The sequence below is a fragment of the Odontesthes bonariensis genome, chromosome 20 (genome assembly GCF_027942865.1).
Source record: "Odontesthes bonariensis isolate fOdoBon6 chromosome 20, fOdoBon6.hap1, whole genome shotgun sequence".
NCBI lineage: Eukaryota > Metazoa > Chordata > Actinopteri > Atheriniformes > Atherinopsidae > Odontesthes > Odontesthes bonariensis.
In genome coordinates this window covers 18,533,767-18,549,500 of record NC_134525.1, presented here as the reverse complement: position 1 = coordinate 18,549,500, position 15,734 = coordinate 18,533,767, and the positions used below count along the sequence as shown (strand labels likewise).

General features: G+C 42.4%; 2 protein-coding genes across 2 annotated transcripts; one reads left to right on the top strand and one right to left on the bottom strand.

Annotated features, from left to right (window-relative positions):
- Nucleotides 1-5,723, bottom strand: abhd10b (abhydrolase domain containing 10, depalmitoylase b). Its single transcript, XM_075452896.1, has 5 exons — nucleotides 5,571-5,723; nucleotides 4,947-5,133; nucleotides 1,966-2,077; nucleotides 867-1,004; nucleotides 1-769 (listed from the first exon to the last, which is right to left on the bottom strand). The coding sequence occupies exons 1-5, from the start codon at nucleotides 5,662-5,664 to the stop codon at nucleotides 428-430; spliced, it is 873 nt and encodes a 290-aa protein (XP_075309011.1). The 5' UTR covers nucleotides 5,665-5,723; the 3' UTR covers nucleotides 1-427.
- Nucleotides 5,724-6,771: 1,048 nt separating this feature from the next.
- ythdf3 (YTH N6-methyladenosine RNA binding protein F3) lies at nucleotides 6,772-15,245 on the top strand. The gene is made up of 5 exons (XM_075452895.1): nucleotides 6,772-7,354; nucleotides 7,761-7,785; nucleotides 8,048-8,127; nucleotides 8,980-10,716; nucleotides 14,165-15,245. Exons 1-5 carry the CDS (start codon nucleotides 7,331-7,333, stop codon nucleotides 14,186-14,188), a joined length of 1,890 nt encoding a protein of 629 aa, XP_075309010.1. The 5' UTR covers nucleotides 6,772-7,330; the 3' UTR covers nucleotides 14,189-15,245.
- Nucleotides 15,246-15,734: the final 489 nt, after the last annotated feature.

Genomic DNA, 15,734 nt, shown 5'->3' with positions numbered 1-15,734 from the left:
TCGTGTGCGGAGGTTTTATTGACCAAAACGGGTGAAAAGTGATTAAAAAGGCACAGGAAAACTGTATCTACTTACAGAGAAAGGAAAAAAAAACAAAAACAGCCAAACGGTAAGAACGACCGCAAAGACAGCAGTAATGGCAGAACTAACAATGGCTGACCAAAGTAACACAACAACCCCAAGCACATATAAATGCAACCTGAAAATATTAGGGAGAAGCCATCAGCGTGACCCCTTTCAATATTGTTTGCACTATTATGGCATGTTGACATGATAATGTTGACAGATGAAATACAGGGAAAAACAGGTGGATAGAAGGTCACATTTGGCAGAGAAACATGCCTTTGTTTGGTAATTTCCTTGAGTGTTGACTTCCCAGTTTTACAGTCACCCTTCTTCTCTTAGGAACATCTCCTCTATCTCTTACTCAGACCAGAGTGGTCAGCTTGTCTATAAGATCGTCAATAGTGTAGACCATAAGCTTGATGTCGTCCTTATCAGACATGCGGTGCTGACCATGTCGCCTAAGGATGACATCCACGTCGGGGCTGAGGACACGTTCTGCGACCTGCATGGAGATGTGCCAGGGGACGTCCTCATCTTTGAGGCCATGGATGAGCCGTACGGGGCAGGTGATGGGTATGGGGCTCTGAAGGACACAGTGATTTTCTGCCTCGCGCAGAAAGTCCATGCTAAACTTGTAAACACCATCCTCTGCATGTTTGGAGGGCAATATCCATTCCCCTTTGGCCTCAAACTCCTTGCGAGTCTGTGCACAAAAACATGGAGACATCTCAATCAGAAAAACAGAACATTTGCCAGGTTTGAGCCAAACTGATACGCGTATAAACACTACATTTACCTACCTCCAGTGGAAGAGAGTTGAACGATGTGACTATGTGATCAGTGGCTGATGAGATGCCCACTAGTGCAGCAGTCTTCTCTGGTCTTGCAATGGCTGCCAGCAGCATCAGCCACCCGCCTATACTGGAGCCCACCATTATCTACAAGGAAGCAGAAATACCAAAAAAATAACAGTAAATCAAACCACCCGCTGATGAACGGAAACCTTAACCTTCAAAAAATAACAGAAAGAAAACCGCAAACCAAAGCAGTAATTGTGCCAACACAAGACTGATGACATATACACATGTTGTAACACAGCGCCATCTTCTGGAAACAGACAAAGGTGACAGAAGAAAAATGAGGAGGAATATATCAAAAAGTTTGCTAGCTCTCAGGTCTTATGTTCATTCTACAGATTTTTCCACTGATGAGCCCATTTGGGTGGTCACTAAGTGCACTAAGGGCAAAATTGAGATTTTAACTCATCTGTGTTAATTTAACTGTTGATTTGTATTCATAAGAAGCAAAACTTGATCTTTTTAGTCCCCCCTCTCAAAAAAACTCACCTGTTTTTAGTAGCGTGCAGAATGCTGTGCGTGCAAAATTTGAACCATCACAACTATGCTCAGCAAATTTATTTTAAGTTCATTTGAAAAATAAGAGGGATGCCTCATTGTGGACAGACCAAGTAATTTATTGCTTGATTTATAATGATTTTTGGTTTAGGAAGAATGAGTAGATATCAATTTCCAGAGTTTTAGGTTGAAAAACCATTTCAGACAACATTATTCACAGTATCCTTATAGGAGTTTCTAAATGTGTGAGAAGGATCCTGTTTGGTCCCACCTTCATTAATTCATGAGTGGTCTCAAATGAAAAGCTAGGATGATGCAGGTTTCTTAAAATGTGAAGTCTGGGATAAAGTGCTGTACTGTGTTTGCAGAACACAGAAAACAATAACTGAACAGCAGAGCAAGGTGATTTTTCTGGAATCTGATACATGCAACCTGTTCTGAAAGGTAACCAAATTCAGCTTCTATCCCTGTTGAGACATGTTCATAACTGCATTGATTACCAGTCAGTAGCTTGCAAAGGGGTGTCAATCCAAACAATATTTACCTGTGGTCCCTCTGCTAACTCATCCAACACAAAAAGGACATCTTTTTTCCAGGTACCGATAGTTCCTTCTGCTAACACCCCCTCTGAGGCCCCATGCCCCGTGTAATCAAACCTTAGAAAACAGAAATAGAACAGTGAATACCCATGAGTATCAGAAGGAACAACAATGTCAAGCCCCAAGAGGCCACTGACAATTTGACCTTTTTTTGGGGTTTTAATTGGATATTAAAACGTTTGGAAAACTATTACGTAGATAATATAGAATGTAGAAAAAAAAATAAATAAATTGCTTGTTTTCAGTAGACAACAGGTCGGGGCTGCGGGAAGGTCAGGTGAGAATTGAGCTTTCCAACCACAAAGCTATACTGCCGTTTTGTGCACAGAATGTGGTTTGGCATTGCCTTCCCTGGAAAAAAAAGATGTGGGTCGCAGATATCTTTCTTCTATTGTTTTTTTCCTGTCGGTTGTAGAATTTCAAATTCCATTTGTGTTTGCTGTTCCTGAGCTCAGTGATATCCCACCACACAATTAGTCTTGTTTCAGATCACTTTGCTCCAACATTGAACCTACCGCACGCACGCCTCTGGATTCTCTTAATCTTTCTATATTATATACATTAATTGCTAAAATCCAGAAAAAAATATCTAATTTCTATTAATAAATGAAAATGATTGTAGTCAACACAAAATTTCTGAACTATTTACAAGATTGAAAATATCCAATTTGTCAGATATTCACCCACACAGCTGTCTATAGAGTGGTCAGCCCCTTCCCATCTTGACTACTTACAGACCCGGCTTCTCTGGGATGCTCTTTATTTATGCTACTGACCTCATGGCAACTTAATAGTGGCATTACAAGACTTACATCAATATCGTTTCACCTCAACCAAACTTGGAGTTGTCCTCCATTTTGCAGTTAAACAAAGTCTAAATGATTTTCAATGATTTGCACTCTGTTTTCATTTACATTGTACACAAGATAAAACCTTTTGGCAAACAGAGTTGTAAGTACTGCACACAGTCATAAAATACCGTAAACATGGAATTAAGCCCCACGTGTTCAGTATGATGGAGCCACGTGTTTCACGAATATCCACCTCGAGTGACGACAATGAAACAATGCAAGGTTTCAAGCTGTGGGAGGTATCTTTAGAAAATAAGCCAGGAAACTTACCCACTTGATTTGATTTAGAATTAATATCAAGCTGGTCCCTTTCACATATGAATGCTCTCCCCATCACAGTAAATCTAATCATAGTAGTAGTTAACAGTCTGTTAACCCGAGCCTAAGAAACCTGGGTGTTGTGTTTGACAAAGACATGTCATTTGTGCAACACTGCAAACAGCTGACGAAAAATTGCTTTTTTCAACTGAGGAAAATCTCCAAACTCAGGAAAATGGTGTCACAAAATGATTTGGAGCTGATCATTTATGCATTTGTGTATTTGCGTTTAGACTATTGTAATAATTTTTTTTCATGTCTAAACAAGGAGCTGTCTCGCCTGCAGTTCGTGCAAAACTCTGCTACTAGAATTCTGACCCGCTCTAATAGGAGGACTCCTTTAACCCCTATTCTAAAAGCTCTTCATTGGTTGCCAGTTTCCTCTAGGATAAATTTTAAAATTTTGGTTTTAACTTTCAGAGCATTGCATGGTCAAGCTCCACCTTACATCAGTGATCTGATCCAGCCTTACACCCCAGCTCGGGATCTGAGGTCTGTGGATCAGAATCTACTGATGGTGCCACGCACTCTTTTCCGGACCAGAGGAGACAGATCCTTCCAGGCTGTTGCTCCCAGGCTTTGGAACGATCTTCCACACTCTCTGCGTTCGATGGAGTCTGTTGACGCCTTCAAAAGGCAACTTAAGACCTATTTATTTGTTCAGGTTTTTGCTTAATTGTCTTAGGGCTGCTATGATTGTCACCGAGTTGCCTTGGCCTTTTAAACTTATACTTGTATGTACTTCCTAACTGTGTGTTTCTGTTGTAACTGTAAAGCACTTTGTGACCCTGGTCTGTGAAAGGCGCTGTACAAATAAAGCTTACTTACAAGTTTTAAATCTCACTTGGCTTTTCAATTTTGAAATGACTGAAAGTGTTATTCTAGGGTTCCATGAAGGAAAAGGATCAGAACTTGTTACAACCCAGTTACATTCAAAGGGCATATCAAACAATCTTTAGAGGGGTAAAACAGCCCTACATTTCTTTATTTATTTCATATCACGTCTGCACCATTACCATGTCAGAACACAGAGCAGACAGGGTATTTGCCATTAAAATGGTGTGCATGCGGCATATATGCCCACCTTGACCTTAAGGCTGACATAAACACATCTTGTCGAGCAACAATGTAGATATAAATGGATCAATACAGTCAGCAAATCTGCTGAGTATGTTGCATTCCAGGCAGTGAATTAGGTGAAACGGGTGATATCTTTAAATATACACTTTTTTTTGTCAATGAATAATGACGAAATAAACCCTGAGCAGTCTTACAGATTATTCCTGTTTTAAGGTGACAACTCTCCCCACCAGCGAATGTTTCCCCCCCTCTATTCAAGACCCATACTCCTCACTTAGAGGTTGTCATCAACTCTAGCTTTCTTGTGTGCCGGCAAGCAGAAAAAGAGGAGACCCACTTGCGCGCCATTAACCAATGACAAACAAAAACAATGGTGTTGAAATATTAATGCTTTATGAATTGACTTGTTCGCAGATGGAGACTGTGAGAGCATAACTGTGACTGTGGTTCTTGCAGCTCTCCGACACTAATCAAACAGACTCCATTTTGTTTTCAAAAGCCTGAAAAAACAGAGCTCAACTACATTTAACGCTGTGTGCAGAAGTTGTCATTTTCTTTTGTTTGTAGCGAACGACCTTCCCGAGTACGCAGGAAAAGTATGCTTGATGTACAACTGATTGATCTGGTCTATTCAGTATTCCCTGCTCCCTGTTTTGTGATGCGTTTGAATTACTTACCTGAGACATGAGTGCCCTAATGACCTACAGAACTCTTCCAGTGCCTCAGCTTTCTGCCCATTCATGTTGGATCCATACCCTGGAAGGAAGACCACACCTGGGCTCTTCCCCTTCACTCTTCTGTAGGCCAGCTTTGGAAGGTCTGGTCGTGAAGCATACTGAACTGTGGATTTGTGTCTCCGGCCTCCTGGGCAACAAAAACATTATGTCGTCATGCAGTGATATGGCAAAATGTGTTATTTTAAATCAATATTATGAACATTTGAAAAAAAACACGTTTTTAAGGACAATAAACCTCCAATGATATTGGATGAAGCTTTAATCGACGCACTACAGAAAACAAACATTTATTTAAACGTTTATCATATCCTTTAAATATGCCAACAATCCGGCGCGCTACAACACCGAGGTGAGGCTCATTAACGTCTAAGCGTTTCTAATCGCTACAGGAATACACACATATGGCGCAAATTATGTCACTAGCGCAAAACATTGCACCGTTCACATGCCCTAAATTTTTAGAACGGCGCAGTCGCCACACCCCCTCCTGCGCCTTTAAAAACATCTGAATGCCCCCTGAGCCTTGCGAAATTAATTTCGTAAAAGGAAAAGACTTCAACAAACCTTCCAGCCGCTTCGAAGACAAAGCTGCGAGTCCTCCATTACTTAATATATGTGAAAGTCCTCTGCGACAGGACCTCAGCGAGACGGCTGCCATACTGTTCCGCGACTACTGAGGAAGTATCGCGAGAGTAGCAGCGCTGGTTCTCGTTTGCTTCCTCTCAAAGAACACAACAATTTTGATTGACATCACACAGCATACTGATACTGTTTAAAAAACCTATTTAGAATACTCCGTGTAAATTTTTTTTTACTTAAGTAAATGTCCAATATTCAAACTTGTAAGTAAATATGATAAAAATGATCAATACATTACTTCCACTATTGTAATGGAGTTGCCACCATGATTACAGATTTATAACTTTCCACATCCAAATAGTGTGTTGCAGTAATTTACTGTCATCAAAGCTAAGATGTCAAATGTTTTATTTGGATACAACCCGACTGAGTGTTAAGTGATCTGTTTATTAATTTGATGAAAATTACCCTCAAAATATTTTAGAAAAAACAGGAACAAGTATTTTTTCAAATATCCTGGATGATTGTGTTTATCTCTATAATGGGATTAAGTAACTCCCACTGCACGTGAACAGTTACTTTATAACCCTGTAAGCAACAAAAATGGTGCGTCAGTTAAATGTGTGGTACATTTTTAACTGTTACCTAATTCCTACGAAGCAGAAAGTGGAAGATGGATCACATGAGTAAATAAACCTCTTTACTTTGCACCACTGCTTTTGGACCTTCCCTTTTCTTTGGATGCAGTTACTGATCCGCTTTCATGCTGACCAAAAAAACGACTACAGACACTTCAAAATGATCAGTAAAGGTTTATATAATAACGTTGACAGCAAAACCAAAAAGGGGACAAAACTACAGAGGACCTAAATGATAGCTAAATGGAAATGGCTCCTGAGAGACAGAAAACATCAAAATGACGTAAATTTACCACAGAGATGACTAAAATGAGACACAAAATGGCCAAAAAGGACGCAAATAACCACAAAAGAAATACAAGTGACTACACTGACATGTGAAGAGCTGGAAAAGGGACTACAAGTAAAATTCAGCCAGGCGGTGCCATGCCTGCTCCTATCCCTATGTCCTAAAATCCGTCCATGACTTAAATTTGTATTTTATTTTAGGATACTGTATCCACATGGTAAGTCAGGCGTCTATTCATAGGGTTGGCAGGCAGTGGCTAAGCTAAGAAGCTTCCCACTGAGCTGCTATTTTGCTACTAGTTAGCGTGGGGTCTGGCTAGTTCAGAGGCTAAAGTTGCAGTGTGTCGCGAATGTGAAGGAAGCAGAGAAGTTGTTGCGAGTTTGCGGCCGTCATGTGAAGTGTCAGTTTGTAACATGACTCAGAGCGTCACAGGCGGAAGGTCACTGAGCAGCAGAACGGAACGGAAGCGGGAGTAAAAAGCCTATCCGCCATTGTGGAATATGGTAAGGGATATTCCAGTGAGGCACCAATCTGTTTCAGATTGACTGTTAAACGCCGTCTGTGGCAGGAACCGACGCGTTAGTTTGACGCCTTTTCCGCGGACAAAAAGTCGCCGTCTGTTGCAACCAGAAGAGGCAGGTCGTCGTGGGTTCTGAACACGACAGGAAGGAAAAAAAAAAAAACCAAAAAAAAAAACAAAACGCCGACTTGTAACGTTTTCAGAGTGATTTGGACAAGCAGAGACACGAGCCAGAGACGGGCAAAGGGGGAAGCCGTGGACACTCTCACAAACAGCGATCAGTGTCGGTTCCTGGAGGATGTCTGCGACCACAGTCGATCAGGTTCGTGTGCTGAGAGGTGAATGGTGCTATATGTTAGCTTTGCGGCGACGTGAAACTTTGCCGACAGCAGTTTGATCTGATTTGGCATGCCAGATCAAACGAGGCTACAAAGTCTCCGATATGCGATAGCTATTAGCTGAAACGTAGGCCGACTGTACTGGCACTCAGCTCCGGCTGTAGCCGGCTGCCAATGCGGCACAGTTTACTGGATGTCAGAGCGTTTGACATCCGGTCAATAAGACGAAGCAGCCTGGAAATGTTAACATCCGGGCTGAGGCTGAGGGTTACTACATTAGGCTCTTGATATTTATCCGCGTAGGATACAGCCTGCTCTGTAAGTGTTTTCTCGTTTCCTGTCGTGATCCGATAACAGTCTCATCTCCCGTTTCCTGTCCCTTTATTTCAGAGACCTAAAGGACAAGGAAACAAAGGTAAGGTTTTGACTGGGATTTGTAGAAGGTACACAAGTCATCACCAGTGTGGCACTGCAGGCTGCTTTCATATAAGCTAATATGCTCTCGAGGGAACTCACTGGTACAGGCAGTACTTTTTGAACTGTAGCCCAAACTGCAGCCAGCAGCATAGTTGACACAACACCAGTACCTTTGGCCAAAATGGTAACAACTTACAGTTGAACATTTGGTAATTACACACTGTACATATCTATTTATTGTTTTCTCTTTCCATGTTTAGTACAAAACGGATCAATGCATCAGAAAGATGGTGTGAATGATGATGATTTTGAGCCTTACCTAAGCGGCCAGACAAATCAGGTAATGTACTAAAAAAAAATGCATCTCATTATCTGCTCTTACTGATGGCGTCACCTGGTATTTATGGTTAATATTCAGCTTCCAACTGGGGATGTCACAACTATTATATTTTTATTTGACAGTAAAGTGTCATACAGACAATTGGGATTCACAGTTTGGATGATTGTTCTATATCAGAGATTTTAACATATTTGAAGCCAACTTTTTACAGCCAATCAGACAGATCAACTCCTCCAAGTGGTTGTGTTCTGCTTCTGCATTAAGCTTCAGGGAGCTAATTTTATGCCCGCTTACAAGTTCATAATTTTTATTTTTGTGGGACTATGAGAATAGTTTTACATACGGTAATATCAAATACCAAATAAATCTTCCCATGTTCTACACTTCTGCAGCACATTTAGGTATCTTCTGTTTGAAGTGCTTAATTTTATCCTCTCTCTCCTTAAGGCCTCTCTTCGGTCCTCCTAAAAGCTCAGTCTGCTCTGATCGGTCAACTTAACTGTCAAAAAAGCTGGAGTAAAAGACCATCCTTATTTTGAGGCATGCCAAACTAAGCATGTGGCAGACATGATATAGACAAGTGATGATGTTAATGTCAGTAAGTGTTCATCGAATCGTGGTTGGTTGGATATTCGAAATGAATAGCCTCCTCATGAACCATTTTCTATTCAACCAGAGTAGAACAAGGGAAACTGAGTATAATTTTTTTTGTTTCATACAGCTGTTTATATAGAGGTGAATGAAGGAATGAAAACAAGCAACAGCTGTGCAAAGTGATCGCAGTAAACGCATATATTGTTATGTGGTGTGTTATTCTGTGAAATACATGACATGTTTTTCTGTGCCACACAGAGTAACAACTATCCACCAATGTCAGATCCCTACATGCCCAGCTACTATGCTCCATCCATTGGTTTCCCTTATTCTCTGGGAGAGGCTGCTTGGTCCACAGCAGGAGACCCACCGATGCCCTACCTAACTACCTATGGACAAATGAGCAATGGCGAGCCGCACTTTATCCCAGACGGTGTTTTCAGCCAGCCAGGTGCCCTTGGAAACACTCCTCCCTTCCTCGGCCAGCATGGCTTCAACTTTTTTCCTGGTAATGCAGACTTTTCTACCTGGGGCACCACTGTCTCTCAGGGTCAGTCAACACAGAGCTCAGTCTACAGTAATAGCTATGGCTACGCCCCCAGCTCACTGGGTCGGGCCATCGCAGACGGACAGGCGGGCTTTGGAAGCGACACCCAGCTCAGTAAGGTCCCGGTGCTGAGTAGCATTGAGCAGGGTATGACGGGGCTAAAACTGGGTACAGACATGGTGGCAGCTGTCACGAAAACTGTGGGTTCACCTTTAGGAGGCACAGCAGGTATGAGCAGTATGGCAGCCAATAACCTTCCTCCATCTGTCTGCTCGTCTGCACCTAAACCAGCCTCCTGGGCAGCGATTGCCAAGAAGCCGGCCAAGCCCCAGCCCAAGGTCAAACCCAAAGCCAACATGGGGATGGGTGGAGGTGCCACCATCCCCCCACCCCCGATAAAGCACAATATGAACATTGGTACTTGGGACGATAAGGGCTCTCTGAACAAGCCCCAATTAGCTCAGACTATGATGCCCCACCAACCTATGGTGCAGCAGCCTCTCTTAGCTCAGCCTCAGCCCTTACTACAAAACCCTTTATCCCATCAGCCTCCACACCAGCCCCAGCATCAACACCAACCCTTCCAACTCCAGTCTCTCCATTCCCCCCAACACCCCCCTGGCCACCCACACCAACACCAACATCAACACCAACACCAACACCCACACCCACACCCACACCAACACCAACACCAACACCCACACCAACACCAACACCCACACCTGCACCTCTCTTCTCAACCTGGTCCCCCACAGCACCTTCATCATCAACAACCCCAGCAGCCTGGCCCACCCCCCAACCGTTGGGTGGCTCCAAGGAACAGGGGGGATGCCTTTGGTCTGGGTGGTGGCGTCCCACTGAGTGCCTCCCCTTGCTCTGGAGAAGTGCACCCCATGTTGGAGAAACTCCGTGCCCTCAACAACTACAACCCCAAAGACTTTGATTGGAACTTGAAAAACGGACGTGTTTTCATTATCAAGAGCTATTCAGAAGATGACATCCACCGCTCAATCAAGTATTCTATCTGGTGCAGCACAGAACATGGCAACAAGCGCCTGGATAGTGCTTACTGCTCAATGGGCAACAAGGGGCCCATGTACCTCTTGTTCAGCGTTAATGGCAGTGGGCACTTCTGTGGCGTGGCCGAGATGCGCTCACCGGTGGACTACAACGCCTATGCGGGCGTCTGGTCTCAGGACAAATGGAAGGGCAAGTTTGAGGTGAAGTGGATTTTCATCAAAGACGTGCCCAACAACCAGCTGCGGCACATCCGGCTGGAGAACAATGACAACAAGCCAGTGACCAACTCCAGGGACACTCAGGAAGTGCCTCTGGAGAAGGCCAAACAAGTGCTTAAAGTTATTGCCACTTACAAGCATACCACCTCAATCTTTGATGACTTTGCACATTATGAGAAACGTCAGGAAGAGGAGGAGGCTCTGAGGAAGGTGAGCTGAATACACACATAAAAAGCCATGTTGCCAGTGACTACCTTGTTTGTGTGTAAGACACAGTTCAGTGTAGCTGCCCTTAAATTCAAAGAGGGAGCTAACTCGCTCTGAGTCACTGCTGCAGTTTGTTGTCAGACTGTAATCAGCTGAGGTTGTAACGTCCTGTGATCGCATCAACGGTCTGCAGTAAAATGAACTTCCCATGAGCTTTGTCTGTACATTGACGTGCCTCCGTTTACACATAAGCAGGTTCAGGAAGCCCTGAATCCTCAACAGCCATCTTATGCTGTTAAGATTGCGATGACTTTCCCAAGTGGAGATGGATGCATGTTTCCTGAAATAGCCCACATTCCTGGCATTCCCTCTCTCAGACAAAGGCAGATGCAGGCTCTGATCTCCCTTTTGAACACCGAGCCTCCCTGCTCTCCACAGGCTCCTCATGCTTTATTAGCCTTTAACAACATAAGCCCTCGGCGAACAAACTGGCTTCAGTGTGCCTCTGCGCAGTTGGCAGAGTTAGATTTTTAAAATGTTTCCAAGCAAAATACACGAGGTAATGTTTGTTTACACACACAGTTACACTGTATAAACCCATTCAGAGAAGAAAGTAGAGTCGGAAGTCATAAAAGTGGCGTACAGCTAAGATCAGTGTAAGCTGTAAAAACTTTGTGGGATGCTACTGCTGTGGAGAAACGGCAGCCAAAGAGCAAAACCTGGCATCACCGATAGCCTTTTGCTGCGTCCATTCTTAGATTCACTCGTATATTAATGTCATCAAGAAGATCCACATGGCTTGCTCTCTCCTTTTCTCCCACTCCCAAACTGCTGGTGCTTTGTTGATGCCGCTGACCTTGTTAATATGCACTGGGTTACTTTCTCATAAATATTTCAAGCCAGTGTTTTCAGGCTTCTGAAAACAACCTGTCAGTAGAATGCCAGTTTCATTCTGCGCCAGGCGTTGTGCTGCGCTGCTTTTGTAGCCCTGACCTCCTACATGACAGGATCGGCTGCGTGGAGGCCTCACCCTCCTGCGCCTGACAAGGTTAATTGTTGTCTTTTGTTTGGCCTGTCCTTCCCCAACTTTGAGAGGCATCAAACCGGCACAGCTACCTACACAATAACACCTTCCCAGGTTGTATTTTTAAGATACAAGACAACTTTGCATCTGAATGGTATTACAGGATTTCATTAGCATAACTAATCTGCTAATTAATACATATAGGTTTCAACCTTCTATTTTCTGAAATTACCGTAATAATGAAACTCATGACTTGTTAGGATGAATCCCATTTGTCTTTAATACATTTATATAAATGTTTTTAGTAAAATATCTAGCTATTTATGTTCATGTGTATTGTTCCGTAATTATTTTATTATTGAATTGTATTATTAGGCTATATTTGAACTTAACTCATTTGAATTGATTTGACCGCCATGCCTTGCATGGGCTGAACTTTGCTCGGGCCTTACCCGGGGATAGAGTTACTCTTGGGGCCAGGCTCTTAGTGGTTCTCTCAGAGGACTGACATGGAAACCCTAAAAGAAGATACTGTTCCAACGGAGAAATGTAGAAAAGAGTCAGTCCAGACGCCTACAGATCCGTAGCTTATTTTGAATTCCAAGCTTAAATTTGATCAAACTATGATTTTACCTGTGCTGTTGTGTCTTTAACCCAAAACTCGCAGCATTCCTCTTTTTGTTATCTATTTTGTTCCCTCTTTTTCTTTTTGACTATTTGAGACTCATAATTACAAGCTGAATGTAGGGACTGCAGTCTCGTGCCAGTGTAAACATAGCTGGATATTTGGTTAGTGCATTCCTTGGGACCTCTAAACTCATTTTCTCTCTGTGTTTCTTATGGAGTATGCTCTGTTATTTGCTGCATTACTTTTTACACTAAACAGAAAAGGCTCCAATAGAAAATGATTTCCCCCCATCTGCTCAATTAGAAATGGACATGACAATCATAACGCTACCCAGCAACAGAAAGTGTTGTTCATGTAAGGAGCTTTATCAACAGTAGAGTGGTTCATGAGGGTTAAATACCTTTTTATTCTGTAAATAATTAACCATTACTTTTATCTCTGCAGGGTGTTGTTTGTGATGTCCTTTTGAGTTAAATGTGCTTATGCACAACATACCAAGTGGCATTTTTCTATCAAGCTTTTAAGTGTTTGTTCCTGAAGCCAGTTGTAGAAACCAGTAGTTGCCACAGTGAGTTGGAAGCTTACATCTGGAATAGACACGTGGAGAGTGTGTTCGCCTTGGAGTCTATGCTGTGTTCTCAGAGCCATCCCTGAGCCGTTTTTGCAGCGATGCAGGGCAAATTGTCCTGCTGGGGGAGCCTGGTACTGTTGGCATGGAAGGGTCTTGCTTGTTTAAGTGGCTGGTGTGTGTCCAAGTCACATCCAAACCAATGCCAGGACCTAAGATATCCCAGCATAGTATTTCACAGAAACAAGATTAGCAGTTTTATTCACTTCACCTGTCAGGGGTTTTAATGTTGTGGCTTATAAGTCTATATTCACATTTGTGCTGAGTTTACGTTCAATAATACACATATATATTGTTGATTTTCTATGATATCTTATGAATTGCTTCCCTTATTCTTCTTTTAATCCCCTTTTAGCTCTTTTAATCGTTTAGCCGAGGAGTTTTACAGAAACTTCCCGGACTGTCCAGTTTCTAGCTTCATGTGTAATGCAGAGTTCTTGTGTGTTAGATGTTGAATTCCAATCAACTGAATGCCTCCCACCTACCTCCACACTATAGATGCCAAGAAAGACACGAAAAGCTCACTCTAGAGCCAGTGTTTGTCCCTTCTGGGCTACTGTAGCAAGGCAAAGGGAAGAGTACGGGGACCTGTGCAGTCTTTGGATATAAATGGCTTGTTCTAATTTCATTTTAATGCAATACAACACTAATGAAAACATAATAATGAACATTAGATTCCATTACCAATAAGCCACTCTATATGTTGCAGGATTTGACTTTGAAGCACATAACTAAATGTATTAGTTGATGTATTAAGTGATTTGTGAAAACATGAATTAGAAGCTATTATTTGACAAATCCTTCACAAGAATCACCATTAGGTACCTTTGTGAATGGCTTTTTAGCATGTTGAACAAAGTGATGAAATCAGAAGTCTTCCTATAGGCCATTAGGACTCAGTTCAATTGTTTCATCTTAGGATAATCACAGAATTGCCCAGAATTCCTCGCTGTACCATTGTGTGAGCCCACCTTCAATATCTGAAGGAGTACTTCTTTATGTGTTATCAGTACTGAACGTATTCAACTTTGACGTACTGTATCATTGTTCCACAAATAACAGCCAGCAGGAGGGCAGATGTGATGTTGCATTTTGAGCTGCTATAAAGTTGATTTTCTCCTGCTGGTGCCATCCACTGATCATCTCTTTGTGTCTTCTCTCCCCTGCCCAGGAGCGCAGTAGAAATAAACAGTAAACTTCAAGCAAGCCCTCTGCTCGAACTGCAACACTAATGATGTAGGACCTTAAATCGAATTTGCCTAACCACGCGGAGGAAAGACTTTCACAATCTTTCCACTGAAGACGACAATGTATCTGAACACTTGAACCTGACGATAGGCGGATTCATCTGTATCTGTTGACCGGTGCGTCGAACCGTGTGTTCCTGTCTCTCAAGAAAAAGAGCATAACCCTACTTTGAAACTCTGTCTTTGAAGCACTTTGATTCCTTTCTAAACAGCTTCTGCCAATACCCATAACTCTCTAACTCTGTTCTTTGGTTTTGTTTATGATCAACTAACCGATTAACTAGCGTAGTCAGAAGATTTCCCTAAGCTTATTTGTAACATTTTCTGTTTTTGTTTTGTTTTAATGCAACAGATGTTGGGATATTGGTGAGCTTCATCAGGCCCTGAAGAAAATGAAAGATATCTAGATTAATATTGTAGATGAATCTGTATTTAGCCGTCTGAACCTTACAGACGGAGGCTGTGGATGATTGACGTGGGGGACGGAATAATTGGGGAAACAGCCACAGTGATGCCAATCGTGGGATTTATCCTCCCCTAACCTGTTCCCTTGGGTTTTTTTTTCTTTTTCCCCTGCATCTATTTGTTTACCAAAAGATTACAATTATGCAGCAGCCTGGCGACTGCCGGCTTGTGCGCATCCTTTTTTTTTTTTTTTTTTTTTTTATTGTTTAATTTTCTTTTCTTGTGATTCTGTCATTCTGAAGTGCATTTGTATGAGGAGAAACCTGCTGCTCTGGTAGAACTAGTGGTGCCCTTCGATGGCCCTACTGGTGATTGTGTTTGCTCTGATGTTGATGTACTCAAACAGTACCTCAGGCTCAATCAGACTGTCTGTCCTCAACAACTCTCAGCACTTTTGGGAGAACCTCCACCCCCCCTACACCTAATCAACTTGACTGAGGTTCCCCCAAAAAAAGCGAAACATCAACTGCAAGGGTGTGACAGTTTTCTCCTCTCGGTAACTCACTTAGCTAAATAAAAAATATACATGTTTAGCGCAAACGTTGCTTTTGTGTTTTTACTCTAGTTGCCCACACAGACTTTTCCCTTTACGTTGTATCCGTTTACTATTAGTTATCAGTGGAGGAAATCTGCAGCACAAGCGGATATCCCAGTACAATGGGTATACAGTAGCAGCCATTATTGAAACCTGTAATGTCACCTGTATGAACAGCAAAGACTTGGCCATGGAGGCGGTGGTGGAAAAGGATAGTCACTCACGTTGCACACATGTAGTTTTAGCCTCCATGAATCTTTCATGTTTAAGCTACTTTACATTCAAGCAGCAAATGTTTGACTTTTTACCCCACACCTGTTACCTTGCCACGTTTAGTTTACTTACAGATAAAGACTTTACCAGTCAAAATCAACCACGCACACACACAAAATAACAATAAGGCACGATAATGTAAGCCATACACTTGTTGCAGGTCCACCTTCTCACAGCCATTTTGACTCGTGATTATGGTTCAGATCAAGGTTCAGAAGTCT